The sequence below is a fragment of the Panulirus ornatus genome, chromosome 20, assembly GCF_036320965.1.
Source record: "Panulirus ornatus isolate Po-2019 chromosome 20, ASM3632096v1, whole genome shotgun sequence".
NCBI lineage: Eukaryota > Metazoa > Arthropoda > Malacostraca > Decapoda > Palinuridae > Panulirus > Panulirus ornatus.
The window spans coordinates 40,812,613-40,834,737 of record NC_092243.1 but is presented as its reverse complement, the minus strand read 5'-3'; the positions used below and the strand labels follow the sequence as shown (position 1 = coordinate 40,834,737).

Genomic DNA, 22,125 nt, shown 5'->3' with positions numbered 1-22,125 from the left:
AAAATTTTTCAGAAGCCAGCACAAAGACAAGTGTTCTTGTGGTATTGAATGAATTTATGTAGCTTGGCTTGGAAATTCTAACAACAACCGATACTCCTAATACAAATTTTTTCCTTTCAAATTCACGACATCACAAAATGCAGTCTTGCTATATTCTCTAAAAATAAATTACAAAATTCTATTTCTCATTATCTATCTTCCAGCAAATAGATATCTTGCTGCAAACATCATGTCAACATGTTTTATTTGATCCCCATCTATTAAGCTTGAGACCTAGAGAAGGCAGGGATTAAATTCTGTAATCATTAAAGAGAGCAATGCCCAGTGAGCTATTTCTGTTTCTAGATTTCTAAAGGAATTCTATATTCTATCTTATTTTTGCCTTCCAAACTTTATTTTGATACCTCAAACTCACTCTGGCATCTTACCTAAGTGCACTCAGTAAGTACTGAAAAATAGAATCCTATTCCTTTTCTGTTAGTCCAATTACATTCAAACAATCCAACTCCCCTGTCTCAATATATATTCTTTACATGACATTTTGAAAGTTAAACAAGATATCTATAAAATTACCTGTGTCATTCCTAATATAGACAACAGCATATTTATCTTGCCGAGAAGTCACATCACTTTTCCATGAAATGTTCAGTCCACGAGGTATCGGCTGAAGCTCCTCAATGATGGGTGATGCTGGTTCTGTGTGCATAAAAAGGTTTGATAAGTAATAATGAATTCGTTGTCCCAAAAACAACTGATCTCTTACCTCTACTTTTTTCAAGCTCCTCTTATATTCATTTTCTTTCCAAGCTCCAAAATCTTTCAGAACCGTTATCATTTAATCTCTCATTGACACCATTCAATTACATCTGTTTATGTAATATGATGATCGATCCCTCTTAACATAATCTAAACAACCACCATCAAAGAATCACTAGGCCATGCTACTTGCTAGTTACAGAATATATAGTCCAGCTTCGAAACACAGTTTCAAAAGCATGACAAAGTCTTGGTGCCTACACCAAATGTGTCCCAGTCCTCTCAGACATACTGCCATCATCACTTAGCAGTCCTGTCAGATAGTCTTATATGTACTAAGTTCCACTAAGCAAATGGCTAAAGATATGTAACGGTTTGGCTTAGGATTACTGCAGTGTTGTTTGGAACCACATTACATTCTTAAGGTTACAGTTACAAGTTTTACTTCTTGTCTCATTCAAACTAAATCCATACGTGGGCAGTCTTAATATCTTTCCTTTTATACATAATACACTTATCTTCCTTTTTTTTCTTACCTCATACTTAGATTCGTTTGTCATTCTCTCTTTTTCATTCAAAACAAATCCTCTGAGATAAAAAAATATCACTTGATTTGGCTTACATAGGAAGAAAAAATTCTATCTCCGTATTCTGTGTGTCATACAAGGTGACTAAAAGGGAGCAGATTAGGGAGCCAAGTGACGAGTGCTCATCCTCTTCAAAGACTCAAGCTGGGTTGTCTAAAAGGGTGTCGATATAACCAAAATGAGAAGAAAGGAGAGACAGGAAGTATATTTGAGAAAAGGAACCTGTGTGCTTTGGCTCTGAGTGAAATAATAATTTGGAAATTCATCAGGGGTAAAGTTACAAGTAAATGTGAAGGCAAGAGCTAAGGAAGAGGTAGCACTACAAATAAAAAAGTTATGGCAATGGGTGAAAAAGTGTAGGGAAGGGAGTTCCAGACTGATGGCAAAAATGAAAGCGAGATGCAAGAGATGGAAGATTACCGGTGCTTATGCACCTAACCATGAAAAAGAGGAGGATGATAGGAAAGTGTTTTGAGAACAGCTTAGAAAGTGTGTCAGCAGTTTTGACTTTTAGTATTGGATATTAGTGATAGGTGATTTAAATGTGAGTGATTAATGGGGTCACTGAGGACGGACGACAAGGGGTATTCAGTGAGGTGAATAGGAAATGTGAACAGCTTGAGGAGTTGTATGCTAAGAAAGGACTGGTGACTGGGAGTGCCTGATTTAAAAAGAGGGGTATATATAGGTATATGTGGGTGAATGAGAAAGATTAGAGGGCATTATCAGATTAAATACTAACTGACAGGTAACTGAAAGAGAGACTCTTGGATGCGAATGTGTTGAGAGGGGCACTTGGTGGGATGTCTGATCATTACCTGGCAGAGGAAAAGGTGAAGATCTGTAGGGATTTTCAGAAAAGAGGAAATGATATGAGTGAGAAAAGGGTGGTGAAAAGAGCAAGCTTGGAAAAGAAATGTAAGTGAAGAAATACCAGGAGAAACAGGGTGTAGAATGGCAAAAGGTGAGAGTAAGCAGAGCAAAGGGAATGGGTTAGGAATTAGAGATTTTGGGGGAAGCAGTGCTGGAATGTGCAAGAGTTGTATGGGGCATGCAGAAGATAAGAGGTGAGCAGGTGAGAATGGGTAGTGATTGGTAGGATTACTAATCAAAGTTGCTAACGAGAGAAAAACGGCAGGTGTAAGGATGATGCTTACAAGATAGGAGCACAAATGATAGGAAGATGTATAGGAGAAAGTGACATGAGGTCAAGAGAAATGTGCAGGGGTAAAAAGAGGGCAAATGGGAGTTGGGTGAGTGATTATCAGTAAACTTGAGTGATTTCATATTGTTTTTTGGTAGGATGCTTAATAGCATGAGAAAAACAAGTGAACAAATGGGAACAACAGTAAAAGGGGCAAATGGGGAAAAGGTAACAGGTAGGGATGAGGTGAAGAGATGGAGTGAGTATTTTGAAGGACTGTTGAATGTGTTTGATGATATGGTGGTAGCAGTGAAGTGTTTAAATCAGGGAAGTGCAAAATGAGAGAGACATGAAAAGTGGTTTTGTGAAAAGGGAAGAGGTGTTGAAAGCCTTTCATAAGATGAAATGTGGCAAAGCACCTGGAGCGGACGGCATAGCAGATGAATGTCCTAAGAAAAGGGGTGACTTTCTGATTGATTAATTAGGATTTTCAATGTAGATATGGATCATGGTGAGGTGCCTGAGGATTGGCAGAATGCATGCACAGTTCTACTGTATAAAGGCAAGTGAGGCAAAGGTGAGTGTTCGAACTGCAGAGGTATAAGTTTGTTGAGTATATGCGGTAAGTTGTATGGGAGACTGGTGATTGAGAGGGTGAAGGCATGTACAAAACATCAGAATGGGAAGGAACAAGGTGGTTTCAGGAGTGGAAGAGTAGGTGTGGATCAGGTGTTTTCTTTGAAAAATGTAAGTGAGAAATGCTTAAAGAAACAGAAGGATCTTTATGTGGCATTTATGGAGAAAGCATATGATAGGGTTGATAGAGATGCCTTGTTGAATGTCTTACAAATATATGGTGTGGAAGAAAAGTTAGTGGAAGCAGAAGTTTTTACTGCAATTACAAATAGGAAGAGAAGAGAGTGAGTTGTTCCAGGAGAAGGTTGGTCTAAGGCAGGAATGTGAGATGTCACCATGAACTTTCAATTTGTTTATGGATGGGATGTGAAGGAGGTAAATGCAAGGGTTTTGGAGGGAGGAGCTATGCAGTCTGTATAGGATGAGGGGGGCCTGGAAAGAGAGTCAGCTGTTGTTTGCTGATGACACAGAGCTGGTGGCAGATTGGAGTCAGAAACTGCAGAAGTTTGTGACAGTTTGGAAGTGTGTGTAAAAGGAGGAAGTTGAGAGTAAATGTGAATAAAAACAAGGTTATTAGGTTTAGCAGGGGAGAGGAACAAGTCGGGAAATTTGAAGAGAGAAAATATGGAAGAAGTGCAGTGTTTTAGATACCTAGGAATGGACATGGCAGTGAATGGGACCATGGAAGTCATAGGATGGGTGAAGGGGTGAATGTTCTGGGAGCATTGATGAATGTGTGGAAAGAGTCATTATCAGGGGAAGCAAACATCAGTATGTTTGGGAGTATAGTAGTCTCAACAATGTCTATGGATGTGAGTCATGAGCTATAAATAAGGATGTGCAGAGGAGGATGAATATGTTGGAAAAAGATATGTTTGAGAACATATGTAGTGTGAGGTAGTTTAATCAAATAAGTAAACAAATGGTAAGAAAAAAATGTGTTAATAAGAAGAGTGTAGTTATGAGAGCTGAAGAGGGTGTGCTGATATGATTTGCACATATGGACAGAATGAGTGAAGAGAGGTTGACAAAGAGAAAATATGTGTCAGAAGTGGAGGGGACAAAGGGAAACAGGAAACCAAACTGGAGATGAAAGGATGGAATGAAATAAATTTTAAATGACTGGGACCTGAACAAATAGGAGAGTGAAAGGCATGCCTAAGATAGAATGAAATGGAATGATGCAGTATTCAAGGGGTGAAATGCTGTCAGTGGACTGAACCAGGGCATGTGAAGTGGCTGGGGAAAATCAAGGGAAGGTCTGTGGGGCCTGTATGAGTAAAGGGGGTTGTGGTTTCGGTGCACTACACATGATGGCTTGAAAATGGATGCGAGTGAATGAGGCCTCTCTTTGTCTGTTCCTAGTGCGACCTCGCTAATGAGGGAAAAGGTAAATAAGCATAAAAGAAAGAAAAAAGAAATCAATAATGATACAATTAAGGCCAATGATCTATCAACTCTTTTAGTGCTATGGATATCAATTCCCTATGATGACGCAGGATGCTCTGAACATATATCTGCAAACTCAGTTTCCAATTATAAACTGAATTCTGAACACACTGTAAGCTCTGCTGGTTGGCCACAGATGGTAATCCAAACAGAATATGAGTACTGAAGTCGCCTTAAGGCCTCAGTAACTTTTAAGTACCACAGTGGGCAGTCACACACTTTTTCTAAATTCCTTGCATCTGAGGCTCCAACTGCTACCCACATCACCCACTACCACAATCCTGCTGAGCCAATACTGCCTGTACTTAGGACTGGTCAATCTGGTAAGTGAAGTGCTATTCTTCAACTAGGGATGCTCAACTTTAAATTGATAACAAAAATAATGATTTTGTTAGTATTTGGTACAACTTATAAGTAAGAAGTTACAAATTCTTGTATGTACTGTGACTGGCCAATCTGGTAAATAATGTGATTTTCCTAAACTAGGAACAATTAAGTCTTATTCATAAGAGAAAAGAATGATTCTATTTTCTCTGCAACTTTTCATGAATAAACAAAAAAAAATTGTATGCAAACTTAGTGGAGGCTGAAAACTCATTTGCACACCAAAAGGATTATGCAGAAAACACGTAATAAATCTGGAAATGTCTTACTGAGCTAGGGTTTTACATTGTTTCTGCCCCAAGCACAAAGACTGTTATCACAATCATGGTGTCAGCATATTTGAAAAGAACTCTGTTGATTAGCAACACTTTTATGCAGTAGTCATGGGCTTTCTAATCTGTTACTTATTTTTGTGTTTGAGAATAAATTACATGATATAGGTCATCAACTTGGCTCGCTCAATTTTAAAAGTTTTATTGCTTAAATATGAAAGTGACTAACCGTAACTACCTACTCACAAGTACCTATGATGAAAATGTGTCTGTGGTAAGGCTACCATGTTGCATTCATTGTGTAACTCACTTAGTTAGCAATGCCGTTGTCATCTCTTGTTACACACTATCCCTCTTCAGCCAGCTGTCCAGCTTTTGCAAAAGGTTTCAGTGTTTACTGCTGATTCATTTCTAAACTCATATGGCTGAACAATGAAGAATGTTTCCATCTTTCAACTATTGTGCCTGTTCATCTGTTCCTTCCTCAACAAGACGGCAGTAGAAACATACGAATGGACCTTTGAAAAAAATTCAATTGGCACTTTCTGTTCCCCATACAATAAAGTTAAAACAGAAGGAACATTTCCAGCACCCTGCTCCCACTCTTCTTAGTCATCTTTTATAACATTTATAAGATACAAGGAGGACACTCTTTCTCTCCAATCCTCAGGGATATTTGTATATATAATTATTGTTTTGCACCCTGTGTGAAGATTGCATTCAAATATACAATATTTGTTTTTTGTTCCTCTATTTGTTGCTATGCACAGACTACCATATATTTCTCTTCTTTCAAAACTGCATAATCTAAGTTCATTTGTTTTCTTTAATTGTAGTTCTGGTGTTTCATCCTCTAAATTTACCAGTCTTACACGTAAAGTGTTTTGGAATTCTCTTTAACTTATCCATTTTAGTTTGTTTGGCCTATGACCATACAACACTGCAATAGTAAAATTCACTTTTAGTGTATGCAATGAACACTCATCATCAGTTTCCTATCTTTTGTTATCAATGTTCTCATTATCATACCTTTATCTGGCTAGACATAACCCTTTTTAATGTATTCTTTCAACTTCAAGTATTTCATTTATAATAACTCATTGATCTTTGACACTTTCTTCAATTTCTATTTATTTCACTAATGTTTCTTTATGTGGTGTCACTGATATACTACTGATTGCTCCATGGCTTATTTGTTCAAATCTCCCTTCAGTAATTCCAACAGATTTTCTCTGACTTCTTTATAAATTACATCTAGGTCTTTTAATTCTTTTTACTCTGATCTTATCACCTTAATAATTCTTGTGTCATTAGCAAAAGTTCTGACTATATTTACATTGACTTCTTTGCCAATGTCTGATAACATTATCATAAATAATATCAATGCTAATGTTATTCATAATGCCACACAGGATAGAACATCTTCAGAAAACTTTCATTTGCTACTATTCTGCATTTTCTGTTAGGATGAAAGATCAAAGTGTTTCAAAAATAACATAAAAAAAATTCAAATAAGTAGCAAAAGAAACCAAGTTAAAGAAGAGGATATTCTATTTAGAGCACCAAAAGGAACATTATCTAAATCATCTATAACAATGATACCAGACACTGACAGAGAAGTGCAAGAATGTAGAGTCACAAGTTCTGCAGACATGAAATGTACTGGCATCATAAAGGGCTCTCCTTCTTATACATCAATGGACTATTACAATATTCTTAATCAGTATGGATGAGAAACCCATATTCATACAGATCAAGGGGAAGAAAGAGTAGCAGAGACGAATAACTTGAATAGTATAGTGGGAATCAGATGAACTTACAGAATATCCTTCTCATATCTTCATTCTGAAGATATGAGAAGGATATTTAGAACAAAGACATTAATATACAGATGCATCGGAAAAAATCTTGTAGGATGGTACAACCACAGTGAACATTAAGCTGTTGATAGGTTGGTCAAGAAGATATATAGTAGTACAGTCAAAGGTACAAGGAGAAGAGACAGACCTCAGGAGAGAGAGATAGCCAGATGCAGTGATATTAGAGGAAGGGATATTTCAGATGAAGATGCTGAAGGAATGATTGGGAATTCGATGATGTGGAAGAACTTTGTGAAAAGATGTGATGTGAATCGAAATGTAAGTCTCACAAAATGAATCAACTTAAATTAAAATATGATAAAGTAAGGAACACTCTTATAAGTGTGGAAGTCCAGGCTTCACTTTAACATACCAGGCATGAGTTTAGGATGTCTTTGACTGATTTGAAAGACTATATGGACCTGATTCACCTTATGGGACAGAAAAAGTAGTTAATGATGATAAGGATCATAGATAGATACGATCAAAGCTCTGATGACAGACAGATACATAGTAATCATATTAACTCCATTCCCATCTACACAGGGTGGATCAAATGCATACTCTCAGTTTAATCTTGTACATTTTCCATCTAAGTCAAGGGTGTTCAAGTGAAATATAAAAATCCATGCTGATACAAAAGCTTCTTACATTTAAACTTTGCATACAAAAAATTTTCCCACATATTCCCTGCACCTTATAGAAGGCAGCTAAAGAGGTTGGGGGACTGTTGCATACAAAAAAATTTCCCACATATTCCTTGCACCTTGTCCAAGGAAGCTAAAGAGGTAGGAGGGCTGGAGACTCTCCCCTTCCTGTACTTTTGATTCCTAAGATGTGGAGGAGCCAAGGGAGGAATGCTCATCCTTTTTGAAGCTCTGGCTGGGTTGTCTAAATGAGTATGGATGTAACAAAGATGAGAAGAAAGAAGACGAGGTATATTTGAAGAAAGGAATCTGGATTGTTCAACCCCTGAGTGAAACAGAGCTAAAAGGGAGAGGATAGGAATGGTATGAAAGTTTTTAGGAAGAAAGTCATGGGCTAGTGTGGGGACAAGAGTTAAGAAAGGGGAAGAACAGCTACTGAAGGAGGGCTTGTGGGAATGTGAGGGAGAAAAGAAGTGAGCCCCTGACTGATGGGGTAAAAATGAAAGTGAATTACAAGAGGTAGGTGATTATTAGTGCTTTTGCACCTGGATATAACAGAACTAATGAGAGGTGAGTCTTCTGGGATGAGCTGAGGGAGTGTGTCAGCAATTTTGACACAAGGGATTGAGTATTAGTGATGGGTGATTTGAATGGGAGAGTGGGTAATGTGGCAGTTGAAGGTATAACTGGGAGGCATGGAATAACCACTGCTGTGAATAAAAAATGGTGAACAGCATATGGAGTTATGTGCTAAAAAAGGATTGTTGATTGGGAACAATTGGTTTAAAAAGAGGAGCATACTTAAGTATACAAGAAGGGGCAGGAAAGATAGTTTGGAGGCATCAATGGATTATGAACTAACTGAGAGGCATGCAAAGGAGAGATTCTTGAATATAAATGTGTATATAAGGGCAGCTGGTGGAGGTGAGGGTGATTGTTCATTGAGGCTATGGAAAAGAAGAAATTACATTGGTGGGAAGAGGGTTAGCTTGGAAAAGAGGTTTGTGGGAGCATAATGGCAAAAGGTGTGAATGAATACAGCAAGGGGAATGGATTAGGAATGGGAGGTGTTTACGGTAGCACTGCTTACATGTACAAGAGGTGTGTGTAGCATCCAGAAGATGGAAGGTGGACTGGTAAGAGGGGGAGTGAGTGATGAGATAAGGAAGTTACATTGATAGGAAAAGAGACAGATAGGTTTAAGGGCACTGTGTGCAGGGTAGGGGTGAATGGGGTTTGGAGATGTACAAGAGAAAGCAGATGATACAATAGCTTAAAAAAGGGCGAATGAGAGTTGGGGTGAGTTAGTATCAACAAACTTCAGGAAGAATATGAAAGTGTTTTGAAGGAGGTTAATTGGGTGAAATAAACAAGGGAACAAGTGGGAACATCAGCGAAGGGGCAAATGGGGCAGAGGCAACAGACAGAAATGAGGTGAAGAGGAGATGGAGTAAATATTTTGAAGGGTTGTTAAGTATGTTCCATTACAGAGTGACAAACGTGGGATGCTTTGGGTGTGGAGGTATGTGAAGTGAGTCATGGAAAGAGGTTTGGTGAAAATGAGAAGTGATGGTGAAAGGCTTGTCTAAAATAAAGTGCAACAGAGCAGATGAAGTGCAACTTGATTTCTTTTGGAGATGATTGTGTTGACAACTGCTTAGTTAAGATCTTCAATATCTATGCATGTCTTATAGTGAGGTGCCTGAGGACTGACGAAATGACTGTACAATGCCACTATATAAAAGTACAGGAGACAAGAGTGAACGTTCAAATTACAAAGGTATAAGTCTGTTGAGTGCAGCTGTTAAGTTACGTGGAAGAGTGGTGATTGAGAGGGTGGTGACATGCATTGAGTTTCTGATTGGGGGAGGAATAATGTAGCTTCAGGGGAGGTACAGGATGCATGGAACAGGTGCTCACTATGAAGAATGAGTGCAAGAAATACTGACAGAAACAGAAGGATTTGTATGTGGCATTTATCAATCTGCAGAAAGCACATGGCAAGGTTGACAGAAATGCTCTGCAGAAGGTGTTGTGAGTATATGGTGTAGGAGAAAAGAAGAATAGGGTGAGAGTAGGGTGAGTCATTCAAAGTGAGGGTGGGTCTGCAGCAGGGATGCAGATTGTTACCAAGGCTGCTTAAATTGTTTATGGCTTGGGTGGTGAGGGAGGTAAATGCAAAGTCTACTGGGGGCCTGGGAAATGAGTCAGATGTTTTTTACTGATGATATGGTGCAGCAGGCTAAGACTTAAGTGAGAAGCTGCAGAAGCTAGTGTCTGAGTTTGGGAGTGAGTGTGAAAGGAGAAAGTTAAGAGTAAATGTGAAAAAATCAAGTTTATTAGGTTTAACAAAGAAGAGAGGCACATTATTTGGAGTGTGAGTTTGAATGTTTTAGATACCTTGGAATGGATATGGCAGTAATTGGAATCATGGGAGCTGCAGTGAGTAACTGGGCTGGTTAGGGAAGCGGGGAGGTCTTGGATGCATTGAAGAATGTGTGGAAGAGATGTACAGGCAATTTTGATGGTACAGTAGTCACATTTGTGCTGTATGGATGCAAGATAAGGGCTTTAGGTAAAAATGTAAAGAAGTAGGTAAAAATGTAAAGAAGATGACTGATGTATTGGAAATGAAATATTTGAGGACAATATGTGATATGATCAAATAAGAAATGATAGGCTAAGAGAGAGGCGTGGTAGTAAGAGGAGTATGTGCGAAAGAGATGAAAAGGGTGTGTTGAAAGGGTTTGGACATGTGGAGAAGATGAGTAAGGAGAGGATGACTAAGAGCAAATATATGTTAGAAGTAGAGTAAGCAAGAATTAGGGACACCAAGGAGGAGGCGGACAGATGGAATTAAAGATGCTTTGAAGGTATGCTGCCCGATCATGAAGGAGGGTGTGAGGCATGTGAGGGATAGAACAATTTGGAGTGATGTGGTATACAGGGATCAACATGCAGGTTCAGAGACTGAATATGCAGAAGGGTGTGAGGAGTGTAAGGGATAGAGCAATTTGGAGTGATATGGTAAACAGAGGTCAAAGTGCTGTCAATGGGCTGAACCAGGGTACATGAAGCAGTTGGAGAGGGAACCACATAAGACCTATGAATCCTGGTTGTGGACAGGGGGCTCTGACATCAGTGCATTATGGATGACAACCAGAGAGTGGATGTGAGTAAATGAAGTAATTTCTTGTCTGTTCCAAGCACTATCTTGCTAATGCAAAAATGGCAAACATGCATGAAAATAAAAAACTTAGCTGATACATCAAATGAGACCAAGGTCTCCAGTCATGCTCCTATCATCACACACAAAGCATTTCCACTCTATGTGAATATAAATCATTCTCCTGCCATCCTCATCTGAAATATTTCTAGCCCTAATCTCACTGCAACTCTGCATTCCTTAACAAGACTTCCACTTCTAATTGTACAATCAACTATACTACAACAGGTACACCACGGAATTTCTGGCAACTGATGGCTTGGCACTTCCTTTAGTCCAGACAAAATTATATGAGGGAACTTGAAATCACCGCAGCCACCAGACTAGTCTACTGGGCGGCCACAGATGGCGTTGTGTGTAGGGCGCGCTTATTTACATTCTATACACTGCACTTGTTGGTGGTGATACCGCAATTCTGTGAGATTCTTAGCATATTTTGCTTAAATTTAACCCTAGCTATGGCTTATAAGACATGTGAGAGTGTCATTCGTGGTGTCAAAAACAAACACCAGTCCATATCATCCAAGATAAAGTAGAACTGTTGAAAAAATGGACCATGGTGTTTCGGAGCATAAGCTGTGTGACATCCATAGTATTCATTCATCAACTGTTTATGATATAAAGAAGCAAAGAGAGAAAATATTGAAATCCTATGCAGACAGTGATTCCAAGAAGCAAATGATGATTAGAAAAACTATGAAAGATGGTAAGAGTACTGAGTACAGTCGAGTGATGATGGAATGGTTTTGACAGCATCGGAGTGATGGAGTGGACTTGTCAGGTAGCAAGATGATGGACCAGTCAAAGTTGTTCCACAAAGAACTTAGATTAAACATGAGCATGACTATTGTGAAGGATGGCTTTAAAGGTTCAAGAAGCATCATGGAATTTCCATGAATAACATGTGAAGAGAAAAGCATATTGCAAACTACGAAGGAGCTGCTGAGTTATTTATATACACAAGTACATAATACATACTGTCTGCCCCTATTCATTCCCATCACCACCTCACCACACATGAAATACCAACCCCCTCCCCCCCTCATGTGCGCAAGGTAGCGCTAGGAAAAGACAACAAAGGCCACATTCATTCACACTCAGTCTCTAGCTGTCATGTAATAATGTACCGAGTATATGGATGAATTTGTGAAACTCATAGCTGACAAGCACCTCAATCCTGAGCAGGTGGCAGGTGTATAATGCAGATGAAACTGCATAATTCTGGTGATACATACCTAGGAAAACACTCACAACAGAAGACAAAGAAGACCCCACAGGATTCAAACAATCTAAGGACATACTTACCATCTTAGGATGCTCAAACATTTAATATTGGTTTAATTTGAATTTCTAGCAGTCCATGGTATATTTTAGACACATGGTAGATGCATATCTAGTGGGTTAGAGGTGTGTTGATGAATCATGTGACCACGGTTGGTCCACCAAAATGGATCATCCGGCAAGCCTTTGGAACCAAGAGTGCCGGAAAATTGGTAATGTACCTTTATATGTTTTCTTAACCAATCTGTTATCTACTATATATTTTACATGATTATTTAACCTAAAAAGACTTATCTATGCTTTCTGTATTTTTCTAATAATTACTTTGCATTAAATAACATTTTTAAGTCTTCATTCTCAACTTATCATCTTAAATCCAACAATGTAAGTTATCCACATCTGCTGTTCATATTTTCTTCCTACCCTAAACTATACAAACAAGGTTTTCACATCCATACATCAGACAATACTTCTTTACGCTGAATGACATAAGCAAATACTGGAGGAAGTGAAGTGTTTTAGATATCTGGGAGTGGATTTGGCAGCGGATAGAACCATGGAAGCGGAAGTGAATCATAGGGTGGGGGTGGGGGCAAAAATTCTGGGAGCCTTGAAAAATGTGTGGAAGTCGAGAACATTATCTCGGGAAGCAAAAATGGGTATGTTTGAAGGAATAGTGGTTCCAACAATGTTGTATGGTTGCGAGGTGTGGGCTATGGATAGAGTTGTGCGCAGGAGAGCGGATGTGCTGGAAATGAGATGTTTGAGGACAATATGTGGTGTGAGGTGGGTTGATCGAGTAAGTAATAATAGGGAAAGAGAGATGTGTGGTAATAAAAAGAGTGTGGTTGAGAAAGCAGAAGAGGGTGTTTTGAAATGGTTTGGTCACATGGAGAGAATGAGTGAGGAAAGATTGACCAAGAGGATGTATGTGTCAGAGGTGGAGGGAAAGAGGAGAAGTGGGAGACCAAATTGGAGGTGGAAAGATGGAGTGAAAAAGATTTTGTGTGATCGGGGCCTGAACATGGAGGAGGGTGAAAGGCGTGCAAGGAATAGAGTGAATTGGAACGATGTGGTATACTGGGGTCGACGTGCTGTCAATGGATTGAACCAGGGCATGTGAAGCGTCTGGGGTAAACCATGGAAAGTTTTGTGGGGCCTGGATGTGGAAAGGGAGCTGTGGTTTTGGTGCATTATCACATGACAGCTAGAGACTGAGTGTGAGCGAATGGGGCCTTTGTTGTCTTCCTAGAGCTACCTCACGTACATGAGGGGGGAGGGGGCTGTTATTACATGTGTGGCGGGGTGGCGATGGGAATGAATAAAGGCAGACAGTATGAATTATGTACATGTGTATATATGTATATGTCTGTGTGTGCATATATATGTATACGTTAAGATGTATAGGTATGCATATTTGCGTGTGTGGACATGTATGTATATACATGTGTATGTGGGTGGGTTGGGCCATTCTTTTGTCTGTTTCCTTGCGCTACCTTGCTAACGCGGGAGACAGCAACAAAGCAAAATAAATATATATAAATAAATATAAAAACAATGTTTTGGTCGAGGTGGTGTGCAGAGTGAGAGGGTTAGGGAAAATGATTTGGTAAACAGAGAAGAGGTAGTAAAACCTATGCGGAAGATGAAAGCCGGCAAGGCAGCAGGTTTGGATGGTATTGAAGTGGAATTTATTAAAAAAGGGGGTGACTGTATTATTGACTGGTTGGTAAGGTTATTTAATGTATGTATGACTCATGGTGAGGTGCCTGAGGATTGGCAGAATGCGTGCATAGTGCCATTGTACAAAGGCAAAGGGGATAAGAGTGAGTGCTCAAATTACAGAGGTATAAGTTTGTTGAGTATTCCTGGTAAATTATATGGGAGGGTATTGATTGAGAGGGTGAAGGCATGTACAGAGCATCAGATTGGGGAAGAGCAGTGTGGTTTCAGAAGTGGTAGAGGATGTGTGGATCAGGTGTTTGCTTTGAAGAATGTATGTGAGAAATACTTAGAAAAGCAAATGGATTTGTATGTAGCATTTATGGATCTGGAGAAGGCATATGATAGAGTTGATAGAGATGCTCTGTGGAAGGTATTAAGAATATATGGTGTGGGAGGCAAGTTGTTAGAAGCAGTGAAAAGTTTTTATCGAGGATGTAAGGCATGTGTACGTGTAGGAAGAGAGGAAAGTGATTGGTTCTCAGTGAATGTAGGTTTGCGGCAGGGGTGTGTGATGTCTCCATGGTTGTTTAATTTGTTTATGGATGGGGTTGTTAGGGAGGTGAATGCAAGAGCTTTGGAAAGAGGGGCAAGTATGAAGTATGTTGGGGATGAGAGAGCTTGGGAAGTGAGTCAGTTGTTGTTTGCTGATTATACAGTGCTGGTGGCTGATTCATGTGAGAAACTGCAGAAGCTGGTGACTGAGTTTGGTAAAGTGTGTGAAAGAAGAAATTTAAGAGTAAATGTGAATAAGAGAAAGGTAATTAGGTACAGTAGGGTTGAGGGTCAAGTCAAGTGGGAGGTAAGTTTGAATGTAGAAAAACTGGAGGAAGTAAAGTGTTTTAGATATCTGGGAGTGGATCTGGCAGCGGATGGAACCATGGAAGTGGAAGTGGATCATAGGGTGGGGGAGGGGGCGAAAATCCTGGGAGCCTTGAAGAATGTGTGGAAGTCGAGAACATTATCTCGGAAAGCAAAAATGGGTATGTTTGAAGGAATAGTGGTTCCAACAATGTTGTATGGTTGCGAGGTGTGGGCTATGGATAGAGTTGTGTGCAGGAGGATGGATGTGCTGGAAATGAGATGTTTGAGGACAATGTGTGGTGTGAGGTGGTTGATCGAGTATGTGACGTAAGGGTAAGGGAGATGTGTGGAAATAAAAAGAGCGTGGTTGAGAGAGCAGAAGAGGGTGTTTTGAAATGGTTTGGGCACATGGAGAGAATGAGTGAGGAAAGATTGACCAAGAGGATATATGTGTCGGAGGTGGAGGGAACGAGGAGAAGTGGGAGACCAAATTGGAGGTGGAAAGATGGAGTGAAAAAGATTTTGTGTGATCGGGGCCTGAACATGCAGGAGGGTGAAAGGAGGGCAAGGAATAGAGTGAATTGGATCGATGTGGTATACCGGGGTTGACGTGCTGTCAGTGGATTGAATCAGGACATGTGAAGCGTCTGGGGTAAACCATGGAAAGCTGTGTAGGTATGTATATTTGCGTGTGTGGACGTATGTATATACATGTGTATGGGGGTGGGTTGGGCCATTTCTTTCGTCTGTTTCCTTGCACTACCTCGCAAACGCGGGAGACAGCGGCAAAAAAAAAAACAATGCAAATCCATACATTTCAGATTGAGGAATTCATTTACACTATATGAAATATAAAAGAATTTTATCCTTTTCTACATTTAAGAGATTCAACAATATGCTAGAATAGCAAAACAGAGAGGATTTTTTTTTTTTTGCATCTGTTCACTGATTCCCACACCAGAGGTACCACCATGAACAGAAATATAATAACCTCAACTGTTCATAACTACTTACAGCTCTAGTTATCATGTAAAATGCACTAAATCCAGAGTTCCTTGTCCACAACCAGGCCCCACAGGCTTTTCCATAGTTTACCCTGAGTGCTTCACATGCCTTGATTCAATCCACTGATAGCTAATCACCCTTATATATCATACCACTCCAATTCGCTCTACCCCTTGAACACATCACACCCTCCAGCATGTTCAGGCCCTGAACATTCAAGGCCTTTTTCACTCCATCATGCTGAATCATCGTTAGCTCCTCCTTTCCCTTGCTACCTCAACTTTCAAAATTTGTACCTTTTTAGTTATCCTTTCGTCCATCATCCTCACCATATGTTCAAACCATTTCAACACACATTCTTCAGCTCTCTCATAAGTATTCCTCTTGCAACCATAACTCTCTCTTAAACTATCAATTCTTATTTGATAAACTCTCCTCGCATCACATATTCCCAACCCTTTCATTTCTAATACAGCCACCCTCTTCAATACTTGTTTATTTAGGGCCCATGCATTGCATCTATACAATACCATCAAATATACCATTTTAACCCTCACAGACAGCGATCTCTCTTTCCACAAACTCCTCAATGTACCCAGTACCTAATTTCCCTTATTCATCTTATGGCTGATTTCAGCTTCCATGGTATCATTCACAACCATGTCCACTCCTAGGTGTCTTAAACACTTCACTTTTCCCAGGTTCTGACCATTCAAACTCGCTCTCCAACTAACCTGTCTCTCAACACTACTGAACCTTATAACCCAGCTATGATTCCCATTTACTCTCAACTTCTTCCTCTCACACACTCTCCCAAACTTGGGCTCCAGCTTTTGCAGTTTCTCACTTGAACCACCAGTGCTGTGCAAACAGCAAACAACTCACATTCTAGGACCCCTAACCTCAATCCCAACAAACTGCAGATCTTCACCTCTCTTCAAGACCCCTGCGTTAACCTTCTTCACCAACCCATATGTAAAAAATTCAAACAGTCATAGTGACATCACACACCCCTGCCACAGCTCCACCTTCACCTTGAACCATTTACCATCACAACAATTGTGGACAAAGGTTCATTACCTCCCACTTCCTGTTACTCTACAACTCTTTACCAAACCATATTATGAATGCCAAGCAAGCATTTACTTTAAAATCTGCTTGTAAGATATGGATCCATCATAACCCTCCCAAGTGTACTAAATTAATTACCATGATGCAAATTACTCTGTGAATCATTCTGTCTCTATGTTATGTTTACCATAGGAACAATACTGGTAACCATAAAAATTTACTGCACTTTGTGTTCTGTCTGACTGCCTTTATCCACAATTTTGTAAAGATCCCTAAAATGAAAAAATTGAAAAATAATTTCTAAAACATCACACTACCTCTAGATTTTAGGATATTTTGATACCTGGTTAAAAACAAATGCAATCTTGAGGTCACACATGCTATGCCCTACAATAAGATTTAAATATGCATCTCACTAGATCATAATAATCACAATCAAGAACCACATGTAATTTACTAAAAATACAAAAATGTATTAACAAAAGGTTGTGATACAAGGCAATTTATCTTGTTTTGAAATCATACATGTTACAAATAATGTTTTTTCATACTTAATCACTGTTTGCCACATTAGCACATGGAGCAAATGAAGAAAGGCAGCATTTGCTCACAGTCACTCTCTAGCTGTCATGTGCAATGTATATTCTCAAACTTCCTCCAAACTTAGTCATCAACTTCTGCAGTCTCTCACTGGAATCTCCCATCAGTGCTGTACCATCTGCAAACAACAACTGACTCACTTCCCAAGCCCCCCTCATCCCCTACAGATTGCATATCCAACCAAATCACATATAAATTTCCATTTCATAATATCATTACAATCACAGTTCAGAAGCAAAGTTTGCATGAGTGTGGAACCTTATAAAACAAAGGCCTTTGTATTTTACGTCTAAACCTATAACTCTACAAATATATCCTGATGACCAGTAAACTAGTATTAGGCATGGATGGTATGTGTACCTGATGGTTACAATGGGGTATGGAAGAACCATCATGACTTTCAAAGCTTAAATGGGAAGGCTTGAATACAATGTTTGTAAGCGATGAAAACTCTTATGAATGAAGGAGCAGCTCTGACAAATTGTACTCATTTGTACAATAGAGCTTCTTAAGAGTTTAAGACTTTTCTCCCAAGTTTCTGTCCTACTTTTAGTTCTCTCAATCTAGATGGCTGATATGTCTAGAAACCCTGATCTTTCACCGTATTTCCTATTTTCTTTCTTATGAAATGAATGGCAGATTACCATTATATGGCATCTGAGTACAAATGACAAAGATACAGACATTGCTGGTGGTGTAAATGAAAGACAGAGATAGAAAGATAGATAAATAGATGGATAGAGAGAAAGAGAGTGAGTTACATAGATACATAGACCACATAGACCCAAGGGTCTAGGTGAGGTGGTCTGGTCTTCAAAAAAAAAAACTCGAAAGCAGTAGAAAAAATGGACAGCAAAACAAGGGCTCTCTCCCCACCCTCCACTCTCCCCCAGCAGCAAGCCAGATGGAAAACAGGTAGGAAAAAAAAATACCTGGCAGGACTAATATGCCTGAAGGAAATTTCTATAGGAAAGTCATAAGGTAGGATGAATATGAATATGTCATGCATCCCTTCACCATTCATAAAGACAATAGTAAGGGTAAACTAAAGTTTCAGCCTCTCGATTTACCATGCCTATATTGCTCCTGATATTGAAGAATGATACAAATTCTTACTCTCTCAGAGCAGGTGACATGGACTAATCACTGTTGGTATGTTACTGCAGCATGGCCAGGTAGAGATCAGTGGATGAGAAGGTAGTAAGCTATACCACTGCATTATTATGACTGAGTGAATTATTCAATTCTGGAAAGTGACAAGTGATGACCAAGCCTAATTTTGAAAATATCAAGGGTGTTGCTCTGAACAACATTATCTGGGAGCTTATTCCACTCATTAATAATGTTAACGATAAAAAAAATAGTTCATACAGTCTAGATTAACTCGGTGGCCTCTAAGTTTTAGTTAAGTTTCTCTTGTCAGTAACGCTGGCATCAATGTAAAGAAATTTGCAATATCAACATTATTGAATTCTTGAAAGATTTTCAAAAATTCCATTAATATGCCTTCGAGGTATCTCTTGCTTAGGGACAAAATGTTTAATATCAGGAGTCTCTCTTCATATGGTTTGTTACACAAGGAAGGAATCAATTTAGTAGCTATTTGCTGCACTGCTTCCAATCTAAGAACAAGCTTGCTTAAGTAGGGGGGTCCAAAACTGCACTGCATATTCAAAGTGTAGCCTAACTAGACTCAGGGAGAGTGGCAATATCACATCTTTGCTTTTGTACGTATAGTTTCTGTTAATAAATCCTAACATCCTATTTACTTTCTTGGCAGCTTCACAACTGCTGGGAGAATTTTAAGTTACTGGAGACAATGACCACTATATCTCTCAAACTAGGGGAGTCCTTATCTTGTGGCCCGTCAGTTGATAATAAAAATTGCAGAGGTTTTGTAACAGTAACAACTGACATTTATTGATGTTAAATGGTAATTCCCATTTTCTAGATCATTTAACAAATACATTTAGATCATCTGGTAATCTTAGCCTCTCTTCTTCAGTTAATAGTGCATTACCGATCTTTGTGTCATCTGAAAATCTGGACACTAAGTTTTTTAGCCCTATGTCAATATCATAAGAAATGATGAAAAGCATAGGTCCAAATACAGATCCCTGCAGGACCCCACTAGTAACAGGTGGCCTCATGATGATTCACCATTCATTACAACTCTCCACTTCCTGTCACATAACCATGCTTACTTCCAATTTCCTATGTGACCATTAATCCCTATTGCCTAGACTTTATGCATCAATTTAATGTAGGGGACTTTGTTGAATGCTTTCTACAAAAAGAAGTCCAGAAATATAATACCTATTGCTTTTGTCTTGTCATGGGTATTGAATAATTTTGTACTGAATAATCTATGATAAAGTTCAAGATGGTTTGTAAGGAATTATCTTAGCCTCCTACAACCATTCTGTGTATTATTGATCAGACTGTGTTATTCCAGGTAGACTACAATTTTGTATCTAACAATTGACTCGAGAAGTTAACATACAGTTGATAAGAAGCTAATTGGATGGTAACTGTCAGGCAATTCGCAGTTTCCCTTTTTATATATAGGAGTGATGTCTGCCAGTCTCAAGTCCTGTGGGATTATTCCAACCAGGAGAGATTTATTGAAAATATAGGTTAGTATTCTGACAAATCAGTGTATGACATTTTTGATTACTTATCTGTTAGTACTTCTCTGACTTACTTTGACACTGTCTCCTGCGTTAGCGAGGTAGCGCAATGAAACAGACGAAAGAATGGCCCAAACCACCCACATACACATGTATTTACCTACACATCCACGTACACAAATAAACATACCTATACATCTCAACGTATACATATATGTACACGCACAGACATATACATATATACACATGTACAAATTCATACTGTCTGCCTTTATTCATTCCCATCGCCACCCCGCCACACATGAAATAACATCCCCCTCCCCATGCATGTGGGTTAGGTAGTGCTAGGAAAAGACAACAAAAGCCACATTCGTTCACACTCAGTCTCTAGCTGTCATGTAATAATGCACCGAAACCACAGCTCCCTTTCCACATCCAGGCCCCACAGAACTTTCCATGGTTTACCCCAGACGATTCACATGTCCTGGTTCAATCCATTGACAGCAAGTCAACCCTGGCATACCACATTGTTCCAATTCACTCTATTCCTTGCACGCCTTTTACCTTCCTGCATGTTTAGGCCCCGATCACTCAAAATCTTTTTCACTCCATCTTTCCACCTCCAATTTGGTGTCCCATTTCTCCTCGTTCCCTCCACCTCTGACACATATATCCTCTTGGTCAATCTTTCCTCACTCATTCTCTCCATGTGACCAAACCATTTCTAAACACCCTCTTCTGCTCTCTCAACCACACTCTTTTTATTAACACACATCTCTCTTACCCTATTATTACTTACTCGATCAAACCACCTCACACCACATACTGTCCTCAAACATCTCATTTCCAGCACATCCACCCTCCTCTGCACAACTCTATCTATAGCCCATGCCTTGCAACCATATAACATTGTTGGAACCACTATTCCTTCAAACATACCCATTTTTGCTTTCCGAGATAATGTTCTCGACTTCCACACATTCTTCAAGGCTCCCAGAACTTTTGCCCCCTCTCCCACCCTATGATTCACTTCCGCTTCCAGGGTTCCATCAGCTGCCAAATCCACTTCCAGATATCTATAACACTTCACTTCCTCCAGTTTTTCTCCATTCAAACTTACCTCCCAATTGACTGGTTCCTCAACTTTACTGTACCTAATAACCTTGCTCTTATTCACATTTACTCTCAGCTTTCTTCTTTCACACACTTTACCAAATTCAGTCACCAGCTTCTGCAGTTTCTCACACGAATCAGCCACCAGCGCTGTATCATCAACGAACAATAACTGACTCACTTCCCAAGCTCTCTCATCCACAACAGACTGCATATTTGCCCCTCTTTCCAAAACTCTTGCATTCACCTCCCAAACAACCCCATCCATAAACAAATTAAACAACCATGGAGACATCACACACCCCTGCCACAAACCTACATTCACTGAGAACCAATCACTTTCCTCTCTTCCCACACATACACATGCCTTACATCCTCGATAAAAACTTTTCACTGCTTCTAACAACTTGCCTCCCACAAGTTGTTATTCTTAATACCTTCCATAGAGCATCTTTATCAACTCTATCATATGCCTTCTCCAGATCCATAAATGCTACATACAAATCCATTTGCTTTTCTAAGTATTTCTCACATACATACTTCAAAGTAAACACCTGATCCACACATCCTCTACCACTTCTGAAACCACACTGCTCTTCCCCAGTCTGATGCTCTGTACATGTCTCCACCCTCTCAATCAATACCCTCCCATATAATTTCCCAGGAATACTCAACAAACTTATACCTCTGTAATTTGAGCACTCACTTTTATCCCCTTTGCCTTTGTATCATGGCACTATGCAAGTATTCCGCCAATCCTCAGGCACCTCACCATGAGTCATACATACAATGAATAACCTTACCAACCAGTCAACAATACAGTCTCCTCCTTTTTAATAAATTTCACTGCAATACCATCCAAACCCGCTGCCTTGCCGGCTTTCATCTTCCGCAAAGCTTTTACTACCTCTTCTCTGTTTACCAAATCATTCTCCCTAA

At 39.4% G+C, this 22,125-nt stretch overlaps 1 protein-coding gene across 2 annotated transcripts in view; it reads right to left on the bottom strand.

The window, feature by feature from the left end:
• Positions 1-22,125, bottom strand: part of LOC139755960 (tyrosine-protein phosphatase 10D-like) — a 657,464-nt gene that overhangs the window by 317,288 nt on the left and 318,051 nt on the right. For both annotated transcript variants that reach the window (XM_071674794.1, XM_071674795.1), the window contains exon 10: positions 574-696. In XM_071674794.1, the coding sequence (XP_071530895.1) occupies positions 574-696 (123 nt within the window). The remainder of the gene's footprint in view (positions 1-573; positions 697-22,125) is intronic.